Source organism: Puma concolor, chromosome D1 (assembly GCF_028749965.1).
Source record: "Puma concolor isolate L17-30 chromosome D1, mPumCon1.1.hap2, whole genome shotgun sequence".
Lineage (NCBI taxonomy): Eukaryota > Metazoa > Chordata > Mammalia > Carnivora > Felidae > Puma > Puma concolor.
Genome location: NC_141676.1, coordinates 61,571,701 through 61,587,506, shown reverse-complemented (window position 1 = coordinate 61,587,506; position 15,806 = coordinate 61,571,701). Strand labels below are relative to the sequence as shown.

Sequence of the window (15,806 nt, the reverse complement as noted above, 5' to 3'; positions counted from 1 at the left end):
TGTTGAGGGCATTCTGGGGCAGATGACTGCATGAAGAAGTATCCAGGTGGCAAATGGCACGGCCCGATGACAGGATTTTAATGGAGGGAGCAGAGGAAAACAGATGGGAAGCAGCAATGAGGAGAGAGGAGTCTTCCACCTCCAGACCCAGTGTCAGAGGCGGTGTAGAGGAAACTGCTGCTATTTGAGAGGCCACAGTCTCAGACCCAAATTCTGACGAGTTTAGAGGGCTGGGTGTTTTCACAAATTAATACTACTCACGAAACAGTAACTGAAACACAGTTTCATGTTTGGAAGACATAGGGAGTGGCAGAGGGATCATTTTAAAGGGAACAACCTTTATTTTGTGTTGCCATGATAGGACTCAGGCCTAGTATTGCCAGATCTTTTGGGTTTTTCAAGAAGCCAGAACTGGAGTTTCACGTGAACAAGACTAAAATACTAGCTTTTTATTTATTTTAAAATACTGTGCAGACCAAATAAAACTGTGTTTAGCCATTGTAACAGTTTCATGAATTCTGCTTTTTAAAAGAGAAACTACTATGGTATTTTAAGTTCATGAGTCAAAGTCCATGATCCTCAAACTCGCTGCCTTGCCAGGTAGCCTGAGCCGTTCAGTCCTGTCTGCAGGTGTAAGGAGAGTGACTATCTACAAGCTGATCACGAAACAGCACTTACATTACCTGGCAATTTATCAGTTGCTTAATTATTACTCAAACAGATCTGATCTCACCCCATATTTTTTTACTTTCAATTCTAACCCTGATAATGGAATTTCCTATGAAGAGAAATGCACTTACCCTTATTTATGACCTGAACTTTTAAGGAAAAGGAGACCTCATACAATAAAAGAAAGCTAATGGAAGAAAACTTACAGGCTGTTTAAACCTAACAAAACACAAACTAATTAATTCCTAAATAAATTTTAAAGATTTGAAAGATTATAATAAAGTTTTAAAGATTATAAAATCTTTAATGTTGCTTCAAAATCTTCAATTTTTCCTTAAGTCATAATGATGACTGAGAAAATTTTTTGTATTGAAATAGAAGTCTTTTTGACCTCAGTCAGGACAGCAAACCCCTCTGGACTTAGTTTCCTTATCTGTAAAGTGGAGATTAAAAATACATGCCCTACCTACTACATAAGGTAGCTGTTAGGATCAAATGAGAATGTGAAAAGCTTACCTCCTGCCTTTTGTGAGTGCTTTGTTTATTCTCTTCAAGAATAACAACCTGCCTAAAGCTAGTGAGATTGTCTGTTTAGAGAAAATATTTTAGATTAGAATATATTTAAAATTTAGGAAACCCCTTGAGTGTGAGTGGATATATAATCTACTTCCCCAAGCAACTTTCCTGTTGATAGGTGACACTGCTGATGGCATCACTGTGTGAGGTAGTGGCTGAAAAGTACCCTTTCTGGGTCTGTAAGCATGACTGGTCATACATTGGTTAAAAATCCTGTTCATTCAGATGATACTTGGTACACACACTTTCTGTGGTCCTACCATCACTTCCCTTCCCTTCTTCCCCTCTGCTTTTTTTTTTCCCCATCAAAATTAATTATCACTTGAGATTTATATTTCATGTAATGCCTTTTCTAGCAGCATTTAATACACACTCAAAAGAACAAGTCTTAACTGAGAAACACAGGATATCTCCTTTTCACAGTAATTTTTTCTTTCAGTTCCAGTGATGAAAACTACAAGGCAGCTTCCTCAGAGGAAGCTAAACATTGATGAGTCCAGTGCAGCCAGGATGTTGAATATGAGGTGATAAAATCTTTATCACCTCCAGCTTGACTGTCCTGTAACTTAGTCTGAGTCTTTTGGAATAGTTATTCGTTTTTATTAATTGTATGGTTGTTATACAGCCATGGAAGGAAAAAGTTGAACATCAAAATCATCAACAATATACCTGAAAGACAAAATAGAGTAAAATAAAAACAATCTATAAGGAAGTTCATAATCACTCAGTGGCTATAATTTAAGATTATATACATAGAGATTTGGAAAGCTATGTTTAAAAGAGTTAGCTGCATCAATTCTACATGAAACATTTAGATATTTTTTTATTTGTGTGTGTGTGTGTGTTCAAGAACACTTTTTAAAAAATTTTATTTAAACCCAAGTTAGTTAACATATAGTGTAATAATGTTTTCAGGAACAGAATTTAGTGATTTATTACTTACATATAACACCCAGTGCTCATCTGAACAAGTACCCTCCTTAATCCCCATCACCCAAAACCAGTAGATATTTTTTAATCTAACATTCTCACATTATTTTTCTTCAACCATGAATCCTTAAAAAGTGTGTATTCGGCAAAACTAGAAGGATCTAAACAATGAATTGAAAGGATAAATAGGAGTGCCTGGGTAGCACAGTCCATTGAGCATCCAACTCTTCATTTTGGCTCAGGCCATGATCCCAGGATCGTGGGATCGAGCCCTGTGTCAGGCTCAGCATGGAGCCTGCTCAAGATTCTCTCTCTCCCTCTGCCCCTCCCTCCCCTGCTTTCTCTCTCTTTTGGCGGGGGGGGGGGGGGGGGGATGGTGGGGTAGGGAGAATAAAAGGATAAATAGAAAGATCTGGAGTTCTAGTTCTCGCTCTATTACTGACCTCCTGAGTTAGAAACTCTGGACTTGAGTCTCCATTTGCTCTTCTCTAAAATGGCAACACTGTGTCCCCTCCATGCCCCAGACATGTACTGGGAGAACAGAGCAACTGAAAGTGCTCAGTTTTCATTTAGAATACTCAAACATGACTTTCTCCTTCTTTTTTCATCAGTCACAATATTAATAGCTACTAGAGCTCTAACAAGCACAAAACAGAAAATTTAAGTGCTGAAATTTTACACCTTAAATGTAAAATATGTTTTAAGGGGCGCCTGGGTGGCTCAGTCAGTTAAGCGTCCGACTTCAGCTCAGGTCACGGTCTCATGGTCCGTGAGTTCGAGCCCCGTGTCGGGCTCTGGGCTGATGGCTCAGAGCCTGGAGCCTGCTTCCGATTCTGTGTCTCCCTCTCTCTCTGCCCCTCCCCCGTTCATGCTCTGTCTCTGTCTCAAAAATAAATAAACGTTAAAAAAAAAATTTACAATTTAAAATGTTTTAAAAAGTCATATATTAGTAAATCTTTATTTTTGAGGTCACACCAGGCAAATCTAGCAGGTGGCTATTGGTTGATTTTCCATAGGGAATAGGGCTGGAGGAGATAGTCACAGGGCTCACATCACTGTCTTGAAAGGGAAGTCTGTAATAATTAATGTTTTTATCATAACATATTTAGGCTTAAAGCTCTGAATTAGCTTAAAGTCAGATTAAGAATGAGTTCTGTCACATGCACACTGATATTATTTTAGTCCTGTTTGATCAAAACAGGAAACCTTAGGTTTAACTAGCATATGGATAGCTTAATATACTGTTGAAAAATGAGTCTGTTTTGCGACCAAAGGCTTTAAATGGAAAAAAAAAAAATCCATATGTTAATTGACCTACAAAATTTGACATTTTCTTTATGAAATCAAAGCTAGATTGTTATATTTAAACCTTTTTCCAAAATGTAATTTCAGTTTCATAGCAAATAGAATTTGCTAATTTTCATTTTATGACATGTGTAAACTAGAGAATTCTATATGCATTATTATTGTCACATTTCTAATATATATATATATATATATATATATATATTTTTTTTTTTTTTTTTAGTATTTATTTTGAGAAAGAGAACACGCAAGCAAGCAGGGGAGGGGCAGAAAGAGAGGGAGACCGAGGATGGAAGCAGGTTCCATGCTGACAGCAGGGAGCCCCATGCAGGGCTTGATGCAGGGCTTGAACCCACGAACCACAAGATCATGACCTGAGCCAAAGTTGGACGCTTAACCAACTAAGCCACCCAGGCACCCCAAACATTTCTTTTTTTTTTTTTTTTTTTTTTTTTTTTTTAATTTTTTTTTTCAACGTTTTTATTTATTTTTGGGACAGAGAGAGACAGAGCATGAACGGGGGAGGGGCAGAGAGAGAGGGAGACACAGAATCGGAAACAGGCTCCAGGCTCTGAGCCATCAGCCCAGAGCCTGACGCGGGGCTCGAACTCACGGACCGCGAGATCGTGACCTGGCTGAAGTCGGACGCTTAACCGACTGCGCCACCCAGGCGCCCCAACATTTCTAATATTTTAAATTAATTTTGGGAAGATGGCAGGAGCCATTAGAGGAATTATAAGTACCTCTGCTGTGAAGAAAAACAAAGAGTATGGCTTCCAAGAATAGTTTGCTCCCTGCTTGGTCAAGAATGGAAAGCTATCTTGGGATGACTCTCTTCCATCTCACTCAATAGCATTGCCTAATGTGGCTTTAACAGGGTTTTGTTTGTCTTGATGCCTCATCTCTTAGCTGTTTGAAGGCCTCTCATAAAATGACAATTTCTTATTTTTCCCATCCTTCTTATAGTTTGTGACCTTATTTCATTTGGTGCCATTTTTTGCAATGGAATGTAACTTCAATGAATGACAGAATTTATTTTTTTTAATTTTTTTTTTAACGTTTATTTATTTTTGAGACAGAGAGAGACAGCATGAACGGGGGAGGGTCAGAGAGAGGGAGACACAGAATCGGAAACAGGCTCCAGGCTCTGAGCTGTCAGCACAGAGCCCGATGCGGGGCTTGAACTCACTGACCGTGAGATCATGACCTGAGCCGAAGTCAGGCACTTAACCATTGAGCCACCCAGGCGCCCCAATGAATGACAGAATTTAACAGTGAGCTGGAATTCAGTATTCTAAAAACTGTAATTTATTCACATATATCTCTTATCCACATCTATTGAAGGATTCTTGTATTGCTCTTCATTCCTAAACTTCTTAAAGAAGCATAGGAACATACCTCTTCAAACAAAAAGCTGTAACAAATTTCAGTTAAGTCTATTTAGAAAAAAGCTAGGAGATCCATAGGCCAACAAAGAATCTTTGTATATTTTCAACAAGCCAATTAGGGCTAGCTAGAGAGAATTGCTAAAAAGTTTAATCCCAATTTCTTTTTATAAGATCTTTTTTAAGTTTATTTATTTATTTTGAGAGAGAGAGAGAGAGACCGCCAGGGAGAGGCAGAGGGAGAGGGAGCGAAAATCCCAAGCAGGCTCCACGCTGTCAGTGCAGAGCCCCATGTGGGGCTTGAATCCATGAACTAAGATCATGACGTGAGCTGAAATCAAGAGTCAGACGCTTAAACGACTGAGTCACCCAGGTGCCCCCCAATGCCATTTTTGAAAGATTCCTTGAATAGGAAGAAAGAAATGAATAAAAGTGTTTTTTCTTTGGGTGTTTGGATATTTGGAGGGATAAGTGGTTCCATACAATGTTTTGGTAATGGCTATAAGTAATGTTACCTTCCTGTTTGGACTATGCTAACATGAACAGAATGTAGTCTTTCCCCACTCTATTACTCTCTGGTCTGTACACTTTCTAAAGCGTCCAAAGTGACTGTTCCTTTTTGTCTATCATGAGATTTTTTCTAGTATATTCTTCCAGGAAGAAGTTATTAAGTGATTTAGGCTGGAAAACATTGATTAAAGAAAAAAAACATTGGGTGCCTGGCTGACTTAGTGGGGTGTGACTCTCAATCTTGAGGTTGTGAGTTCAAGCCCCATGTTGGGCATAGAGATTACTTAAAAAAAGAAGAAAGAGAGAGAGGGAGAGAGGGAGAAAGGAAGGGAAGGAGGGAAGGAAGGAGGGAGGGAAAAAAGTCATGGCCATTTTACAGAAAATGTCATTACTTCTGATTTTTTTTTCCTTTTATTTACTTTTATTTTTGTTCCTTTTAAAAATTATTTTGGAAAGCACTACTTTTTAGTATTCTTTCAAGTAATGGATGAAATAATTCTTTAGTCATAGGCCTACTGTTAACATAGTAGTTAGAGCACAATAACAAATATATAACATTAATAATACATGTGGGTTGTAAATATGCATTTTAAGAGAATATTTCCAAACAAAAACTATCAGTAGACCTATCCAATTAGTGACCTTTATAGCTTCATGAACTTCAATGACCTTTTTAATTTTTTGAAATCAAGAGTAGAGAAAATTTTAAAGAAGTTACTGGAAAACATGAGCAATCTGCAGAACTGAACAACAGCTGCCATTGTTAGCACTTTAAAATACAGATTTTCTCTGGCATTTTTCATGTTTAGGTTGTTTAGGTCCACAAATATCATGACTGAGCATAACAGGCACTAACTGTGAAATAAAAGCATGGAAGGTGAACAGGAGGAGTCAGGTGTGACAGCTAGTCAAACCTATTATGCCAATGTTCCCATCTAGATATACCCAACTTTCTTTCTTTCTTTCTTTCTTTCTTTCTTTCTTTCTTTCTTTCTTTCTTTCTTTCTTTCTTTTTTCTTTTTTTTTTTTTTTTTTTTGACAGAAATGAGCAATAAGAAACAAAAACTGCTGTGGACAAAAAGAAGGATGAAATAATAAAGACCAGGCATCCTCACATTCATTTATAGTTACAATTTATAATCAGGCTTAGAGATGATGAAACAAAATCAAGAAATGCTGATAACTTATACACCTGTTTTATATATCTTTTTTTTATATATCCTACATATCTGTTTTTATATATCTGTTTTATATAACTGATCCAGATAGTAATAACAGGAATACAATTTGTGGATAATTTTAAAACTATATTTATTACAGGTATCCATTGTTTCATGAGATGCTCTTCTGCAAAATGAGTCAAATTTGGAAAAAAAAATTCCTTTAGCACGAAAGAAAGGCGTTTTTTTTGTTGTTGTTGTTTTGTTTTTTTTAAGTAATCTCTACATCCAGTGTGGGGCTCGAACTCACAATCCCAAGATCAAGAGTTGCATGTTTTACAGACCGAACCAGCCAGGCGCTCTTGAAAAATTATTTAAAAAAACAAAAAAAAAATTTTTTTTTTTAACATTTTTTATTTATTTTTGGGACAGAGAGAGACAGAGCATGAACGGGGGAGGGGCGGAGAGAGAGACACAGAATCGGAAACAGGCTCCAGGCTCTGAGCCATCAGCCCAGAGCCCGACACGGGGCTTGAACCCACAGACCGCGAGATCATGACTTGAGCTGAAGTTGGATGCCCAACCGACGGAGCCACCCAGGCGCCCCAGAAAAATTATTTTCTTAATGGAAGGAATGACTCCTCACTTTTTGGCCCATATTATCTGAGGGTTTCTTAAGGTGGTATCATGCATGGAACGGACTACCCTTAACTACGTAATTTTGTTTCTTTGAAGATAAAAAGTTCTAAAGGATACTGTACACATAAAGTGTTATTTCAGGTATGTTAACTACCTTTTTCATTTTCTTTTTGTACATACTCTGGCTTTGGTAATTGACATGTTACAGTGATACTTCCTATCGTATTTTAAGATACCCTAATCTTTTAATCATATTAATAAAAATATGCTTACCTAAAGAAGGAGCGAGCCAATATACTATAAAAAATCGAAGGAATGCTTCATCAAAACACTTCAAATGTAGTGAAAGTGCCAAAGCTGGATTAAATACAGCTCCTGTTAGACTTCCTCCTGTAATACATTTTAAGCAGAGTGATACCAAACCATATATTTAACATTTTCATGTAACTAGAAATAAAGGGCTTACTAGATACAACTACTTTGTTTTAGGTGTTTAAGTATTCTTATGCTATAATCTTCCTTTGCAGAACCACCGTGCATATTATAGAGTATAAAAATAGATTATAGATGATAATATGGCAGGTATTAAAAAAGGACATAAGAGTTTTAATCCAGTGCTTTTCCTATGTATTACAGAATGCACATTGAAAGTTAATCTACTCTATTATTGTTCCTACAAGTTTATGAAATGGGAGACTTGGCTGCCCATCTTAACATTCACCAATTTAAATGAATGAATAATAATGAAAATACATTTAAAATGGATACAATGCCCCAGAATCCTCTTGGACTTAAGTATATCTTTGTGTTTAAAACAAAAGTAAAATGGACCAAAGCATTATCATTGACTCTGTTTTTACTTCTCAACAGAGAGAACCCTGAAGAAGGGACTGTGAATGGCATGTGAATAAAGTGGTTACTAAATTTTTTTAAATAAAAAGAGTGGTCGTGTACAGCTGGGAAAGATAAGCACAAATTCTAACTGTTGATTGCTTTTCAGGATTCATGGTACAGCTCTACACCCAGGTCCTCTGACATGGGGCCTAGGAGTTTATACTTCTGGCTGGCCTCACAAGCAAGTGAGAAAAAGCAGAGGAGGCTGGACTTCCTGTCTGGTGGTACCAGACCTGTGGCTCAGCTTTTCAGAACACACTCTAAGAATATTCCTGAGACAATGACATTTCTGTTGCTTCTTCCGTGTGGAAGCTTGGGCACACACATCTGCCTCTGACTCAGCCACAGAGACAGATCCCAAGATCTTCACAAATTTTACCCTGCCATGTGCCACTAGAGTATGTTGCCTTTATAAAATGCAGTAAAATTAGAAACTAAGTGACCCTTTCATAAGATTTCACTAATGAGATTTCATACTTGATGAGGCTGAAAACAAGCCATGCCAAGATGAACACATTGACCAGTGAACTAAGTTCACTCCGTGGCTAAGAGTTTTTCCTAGCACACCAGCCTCACAGCATGATTCATATTCATGTCTCAGCAATTCTAAATGATACCATGTCCTGGACCTTCAGAATCATTCTTGAATAGTCAATCCCGGAATGTTAGACCTGCAACTGCCAAGCACCAACAGGATTGTCAATTCAGTTCAATAAAAAAATTGAGTTCCTATATACTAGACATTATGGGTAAAAAGATACTGACTTACACAGGTCTTTACAATACCATGTAATATAAGCTATTATAATATTAGTGACCTGTGATTTTTTTTTTTTTAAGACATGGATCAGTAAAATAGAAAACCACCACCCTCATAATTAGCTCACTTTGGTGTTCCCATTAGGTCTTTGTTATTTCCATTAAGTCCAAGAACACGATCTATCAGTCTTCTGCCATCCTAAAATTCAAACTACTTCACTCTCCTTATCTTCTAATCCTCACATGTCTAATTCTATTGAATGTGACGTGGTGAAGCTGCTCCTCCTACCAAGAGGTAAAGTCTATTCCCCTCTCTTGAATATGGACTGGCTTTCAACTTGCATTGACAAACAGAATGCAGCAGAAGTGATGCTGTGCTAATTCTGAACATGACGAGTGACGCTGAGTGAATTACAGGTCTCAGTAAATCCATCAGCTTCCACTTTTTGCTCTCTTGGAACAGTGCCCTGACCATGTAAGTAAGCTGGTCTAGGCGGCTGGAGGATAAGAATCCACATGGAGTATAACTGAGGCACCTTAGCTGACAGTTGCCACCAACTGCTGGACACGAGTGAGGCTACCTGGGCTCTTCTAGCACTGCCAACTGCCCAGCTATAAGATCTCAGAGGAATTTCCACCTAATCCACAGAATCATGAAAAACAATAAATTATGATTTTAAGCAATAGTTAACTGATACAGAAATTCTTTATCAGGAGTAGGTTCTGTGTCAACAAAAGCCCAAAACATGTGGCTTTGGCTTTGACATTTTAGACTATATACCTCTTTTTGCATGGGGCTGTCGTATGCATTGTGGGATGTTCAGCAGCATCCTTGGTCTTTACCCACTAGATGCCAGCACATCCATCTCCCCCACCATTGTAACATTTAAAAATGTGTCCAGACATTGCTGAGTGTTGCCTGGGGAGTTTTCCTGCTGAAAACTGCTGTTGTAGAGAACTACTGATACTTGTTTACAAGTAGACATACACAACGTTGTTTACAGTAGCAAAGAACTGGGGGAAACCTGAGTGTCCATTCATAAGAAGGTAGCTAAATAAGCAAGCTTCATAATTTGGAATTACATTCAGTATTTTGAAATAATGAGAGAAATCTCTTTACTACTTAACACTGGTAGATCTCCAAGATACCACTAAACGACCACCACCAAAAAAAGTAAACTGCAAAAAGGCATCATACCTTTTACATTAACATGAACATACATAAAACAATAATTTATATAGGGTCTTATCTGTATGTATAATAAATCACATAAAGAGTTTGGAAAGACATACACACATGCATGTGCAGAGGACTATCCTTGTGGGAAGAGCAAGCAAGGAGGGAGAGGGGACAGGCATGGATGGTGGCAGTCAAAAGGCACTTTTAGTCTCATCGGTAGTGTTTCAATGTTTTACAAAAAGAACAAACACATTCATGCATTGTGCAATTAAATGTGAATTCATCAGGCACAGGACTAACAAAATGGCTTTGAAAAATGTTACTATTTATTGACATCTGAAGGGGAGAAGTCATAATAAATATATATTGAAGAAGAGGTATCAATGGGAAGATAGAGCTGGCTGATTGCCCAGAGTCTTACAGGACAGCACGAACTTGGTGAAATTACCACAGTTAAAGACTGAGTCAAAGTCCAAGTTACAAATCTGGCAATTCTAGATACTAACGTTTCTCAATACTCCTAAAGGGAACCAAATTCTCTATGACAGGATGACACTAATTACAATCACAAGACTCATGTATAAGCCAGAATGTCAATGAACTAATTTACAGTGGAGGCTAGCCCTTTCCAGTGACCAGAATATTTGTGCCAGGTACTATGCTAAGAACTTAAAACACATTATTTATATTCCTCATAATGGTCCCAAGAGATAGATGCTATTATTCTCCATTTAAAAGATGAGGAAGCAGGCCTAAATTAAGCATCTCTTCGAAGGGCATAGTACAACTCCAAACCTGTGCCCTTAGCCACTATATTAATAAATGTTTTGGACCTTTGTTTGGAGCAGTTTTTCATTTGTAATTTAGCGCTTATTTCATATGGGTATTGTATTGAAAGCAAACACATGTAAAGGACTTAGTTCCCTTCTCCTTTGACAAATAACCTTACCTATATTCTTCATCATTTAGAAGGATACCAAAAACTCCTGAATGTAGTAATGAAATGAATTAAAAATACTATGAATTATTCAAACAATGTATTAGGCCAATTTTAAAGCCCTTAGGTGTAAAATATAAAATACCAGATATATATTATTTCTTCTGCATTATTTTTTAATGTGAATAGAGTATTTGCTAATTCATTCATTCACTCATTCCAAAAATACTATTTATTTGTAACAGGTGACACAATGTTAAGACCTGGTTATATGTTATAATGAATAAAACAATTTTAGTTTCTGTATTCATAAAGCTTTCTGTCTGGTGGAGGAAGAGCTCTGGAAACAAGTATATAATTAAAAATTCTACAAAGGAAATGAAAAGGTGCAGTAATAAAGACAACTTAGACATGTAAAATACCAGATTTTTTTTCAATGTCTAATTACAGTTGACCCTGGGACAACCTGGGTTTGAAATGCATGGGTCCACTAATATGCAGATTTTTTTGACAAATACAGTACAGTAATGTAAACATATTTTCCTCATGATTTTCTTAATGTTTTTCTCTAGCTTACTTTATTATAACAGTATAGTATATAGTACATATAACATACAAAATACATGTTAATCAACTGTTAATGGTTAAGGCTTCCAGTCAACAGTAGGCTATTAATTTTGGGGGGAATCAAAGTCATACATGGATTTTTTTACTGTGTAGGGGGTCAGTGCCCCTCACCCCTGCATTGCTTAAGGGTCAACTGTAATTACACAATGAATGCACCTCTGTCTTATCCTGTTCATTGAACTAAATTCTCCCAAAATCTAAATTAAGGAAGATTTGCTTGAAATTTACCTTAATAGTTTTATAGCTCTAATATGTTAATAAATCACATAGCATTTTTGTTTTACTTTATTTGGGAAGACAATGAATACATGTTAAGTGGTAATAACATCAATGGCCTCCATGTGCACATCAAAAGTCGAGGGTGCTAAATCAATAAATAGAGTGCCAGACACATGGTCACTGGCTGTTGGAGGAGCCTGGGCCATGTTGCTGGACTGTTATGTTCTGTAATCTTAAAATACAAAACCAGTTACCTTGATGCGACCTGTACTGGTGACTTCTCAGTGCTCTCAAAGTACAAGTGATTAAAGAAACATCCCAGCATGCAACTATGTCAAATCAGTACCAATAGTATCTTAGAAGTTAAAAGACATATCAAGCTTGTAATGAGACCTGACTTAGCTGACCCTTCCCCTGGCTTTCCTTCCCTCTCCTTTCTTAAATCCTTCCTACAAAAGCCTCACTTCTGCCTGATAAAACAGAAACTCAACCAGTCCGAAGACAGTTCATTCCATCTGGAACAACTTTGGTCTAAAGTTATGTCATATACATAGAAAATAATGGAGAGTGAAATGGCTTAGTATAGCAACACCCAAAGTGTATTCTCTTCTGCTACATACTCCTAGACAAAATGATTCCATAAGTTTGAAAAACTTCCATATTCTCCTTTTGGAGTTCCACAATATACAGTAATGTATACAGAGCAGTAAAGGCTCTTTAAAGTCTTAATAGGGGCGCCTGGGTGGCGCAGTCGGTTAAGCGTCCGACTTCAGCCAGGTCACGATCTCGCCGTCAGTGAGTTCGAGCCCCGCGTCAGGCTCTGGGCTGATGGCTCGGAGCCTGGAGCCTGTTTCTGATTCTGTGTCTCCCTGTCTCTCTGCCCCTCCCCCGTTCATGCTCTGTCTCTCTCTATCCCAAAAATAAATAAACGTTGAAAAAAAAAATAAAGTCTTAATATTAGAAAATCTGTTTAATCCAGTGTTTGCCAAACTTATTTGCCAACAGAATCTTTTTGTAACTTAAATTGTTTTAATTATGGTGAAATACGTATGGCATAAAACATACCATTTTAACCATTTTAAGTGTATATCCAGTGGCAATAATTACATTCACAATGTTCAACTATCACCATTATTTCCACAACGTTTCCATCACCCCAAATAGGAAATCGGTACCCATTAAAGAAAGTCCCTATTCCTCTCTGTCCCCTAGTCCCTAGTGACCTCTGTTATACTTTCTGGCTATATTCTCTGGCTATCCAGAATTTGCCTATTCTGGATTTCTTTATAAGTGCAGTCCTGCAACATTTGTCCTTTTGTGTCTGGCTTATTCAACTTAGCATAATGTTTTCAGGGTTGATTCATGTCACAGTATTTATCAGAACTTAACTCCTTTTTATGGCTGAAGAATGTTCAATTGTATGTACATATTTTTGTTACTTTTGAGGAATGCAGTGTAGGAATGCTGATAATGAAATGAGTATAACCTTTAATGTCAGTACCATGATTCCAGCACATTCTAGCTGTGTGACCTTGGATAAGACATTTCACTTTTGTGAGCCTCACTTTACTTAAAATGGGAATAATATATCCATCAGTGAGTTTTTCTAAGGATTAACTAAGATAACTCATATATATTTCCTGTATTCTTGGTATATTGCCTGATGAATATTCTTATCTCCCTTATATTGGCAGAAAAGAAAGATAACAATAGATCAATTTCTGCAGGTTCTACCCCTGCAAACAGTCTCCAGTGCTCTCAGTACTTAACCCACTAGCCACTGACCACTTGAAATGTGGCTACTGTAGCTGAGGAACTGAATATTTAATTTTAGTTAATTTAAATCTAAATAACCACATGTGGTTAGTGGCTTCCAAATTGGCCAGCACAAGTCTGGATGAGAGCAGTGGTTCTCAACTCTAGTTTTATGTTGGGATTATCTGGAAAACTTCAGGATACACCATTAATTATATAAGTACAGAGCTAAACAGTGACATAACTTTTTGCAAGAGATGATTCTCTTCCTCCATGTGGCATGCTTGTTCTTTAGCCAAAACCTAAAACTTTAATAAGCAGCTATTCACCAACCCCTCAAATATACATATATGCTTCCCTCTCTTCTATACCTTTTATTTCCATCTGTGTCTACACAAAGTATAGTACTAGATCTAAAGGAGGGAAGCTGGATTGGAAAGTCTTTCATTTTTATCCTGGGAAGCCAAGCAAATGTTTAGGAGACCTTATCCTTAGGTTTGCTTCTATTCATAGTTCCAATGGGTAGAAGATAGACTCTTACCACTAATTTCCTTTTATCAGAGTCCTGTCTCCAAAACATTTTATATAGTCTCAATGAAGCTACTTTGTTGTAATCATTTAAAATGACACATTTCGGGCGCCTGCGTGGCGCAGTCGGTTAAGCGTCCGACTTCAGCCAGGTCACGATCTCGTGGTCCAGGAGTTCGAGCCCCGCGTCAGGCTCTGGGCTGATGGCTCAGAGCCTGGAGCCTGTTTCCGATTCTGTGTCTCCCTCTCTCTCTGCCCCTCCCCCGTTCATGCTCTGTCTCTCTCTGTCCCAAAAATAAATAAACGTTGAAAAAACAATTTTAAAAAATAAAATAAAATAAATAAAATGACACATTTCATCATTAAAATTTTGTTTTTTGGATTTTCTTGTCCCATTTAGGATATCCAGGTTACCCACTGCATCTGACATCTGTCAAAGTAGACAAATCGGTTGCAAGAAATCAACAGATTTCTCAAGTTACTTGTTTTTAAAAAGCATCTTTAATTTCAAGCAAGTTTTAATTTCAAAACACATCTTTCTTTATAGGTCACTTAAAAGTTCTTCTATAACTCAAGATGACTTGTTAAGGAAATAAGAAATGACTTTAATTCTGTAGAAAAAGAACTAAATAAATTAAATTAAAATTAAAAAAAATAAAAAGAACTAAAAACTACAGAACTTCTACTCCTCCCTCTGACTACTAACCAGTCATGTAGCCTGTGCTTTAAATTGGAAGGAGCTTTTTAAACTCACGATCATTTTTCAGTCAGAGTGTCAGGTTGGCATGAGGGAAGAGGTAGCTGATAAGTTATCTTTCTTCTCTACCATTAAAACAATCCCTTTGTAGGACATTTGAACCCTTGGCAATATCTCACAAGATCTCAGTTTCAGCACAGTAATGGCTCCTGAATGGAGGATCTAGATGTTTGCACTACTGGTAAAGAACACGCTGCAAAATGGTCAGAATAATGGAGATACCAATATTGACATCGCAGATGTGTAGGGCTTTCAAATGTACCTTGGTAATGAACTTAGAGCCTCAGGTCATAGAGGCTCCGGACATGCCATGTGTTTTGTGGGAATAACAAACCTGTGTAGACCAAAAAGGTGATGATTGCTGCCAGCAGGTGGATACGAAGCTTGGTTCGGACCTCCTGGAAGTGCAGCAAAGCGCTGTGGAAAATAAAGGAGCAGATGGCCTCCGTGATGATCGCTTTGGGCAAGTCCACTTGAATGGGATTCCTGCAAGCGAAGCTCCTCTCGTCGAGGTGATACTTGCTCAGCCCCAGGCTCCACAGGACGCTTACGCAGTACCTGCTGCACAGGGCACCAATCAGCTGAGCCGACAGCCTAAGGGCACCCGTCTCGGAGGACATTCCCCCCAGCAACATCTGCATCATCACGCCACACGGGTTGCTAGAGGTGCCCACCAGGGTCAGGCCATGCACCAACGAGAAGAAGTACACTAGCGTCAGCGGCCAGGTGGGGTGCGCGGGTTCCTGCTCGCTCAGCAGTTGCAGCTCATGGGTGCAGCAGCAGAGCTGGAAGGTGGCCAGAAACTCCAAGACGAAGGTGTGGATCATCGTGAACCTGTGCAGCTGCTGCCGGGTGACCACGCGGGCCAGCCCCATGAACAATACCAGCAACAGCATAAGCCCCAGCGAGGTGCAGTTGTCCTGCACGTCGGGCCAGAGGCCCCACAGCGCGGTCATGGCTCGCTCCCGGCCAGACT

General features: G+C 38.2%; 1 protein-coding gene across 1 annotated transcript; it reads right to left on the bottom strand.

Annotated features, from left to right (window-relative positions):
• Positions 1 to 417: 417 nt before the first annotated feature.
• AQP11 (aquaporin 11) lies at positions 418 to 15,786 on the bottom strand. Its single transcript, XM_025929045.2, has 3 exons — positions 15,165 to 15,786; positions 7,448 to 7,564; positions 418 to 1,914 (listed from the first exon to the last, which is right to left on the bottom strand). The coding sequence occupies exons 1-3, from the start codon at positions 15,784 to 15,786 to the stop codon at positions 1,835 to 1,837; spliced, it is 819 nt and encodes a 272-aa protein (XP_025784830.1). The 3' UTR covers positions 418 to 1,834.
• Between the last annotated feature and the right edge of the window lie 20 nt (positions 15,787 to 15,806).

Coding starts and splice junctions, on each gene's coding strand:
- AQP11 (XM_025929045.2), bottom strand. CDS start 15,786: ATGACCGCGCTGTGGGGCCTCTGGCCCGACGTGCAGGACAACTGCACC. Junction 7,565..15,164: donor CACCTTTTTGGTCTACACAG/GTTTGTTATTCC, acceptor AATGTATTACAG/GAGGAAGTCTAACAGGAGCT. Junction 1,915..7,447: donor TTGGCTCGCTCCTTCTTTAG/GTAAGCATATTT, acceptor TTTGTCTTTCAG/GTATATTGTTGATGATTTTG.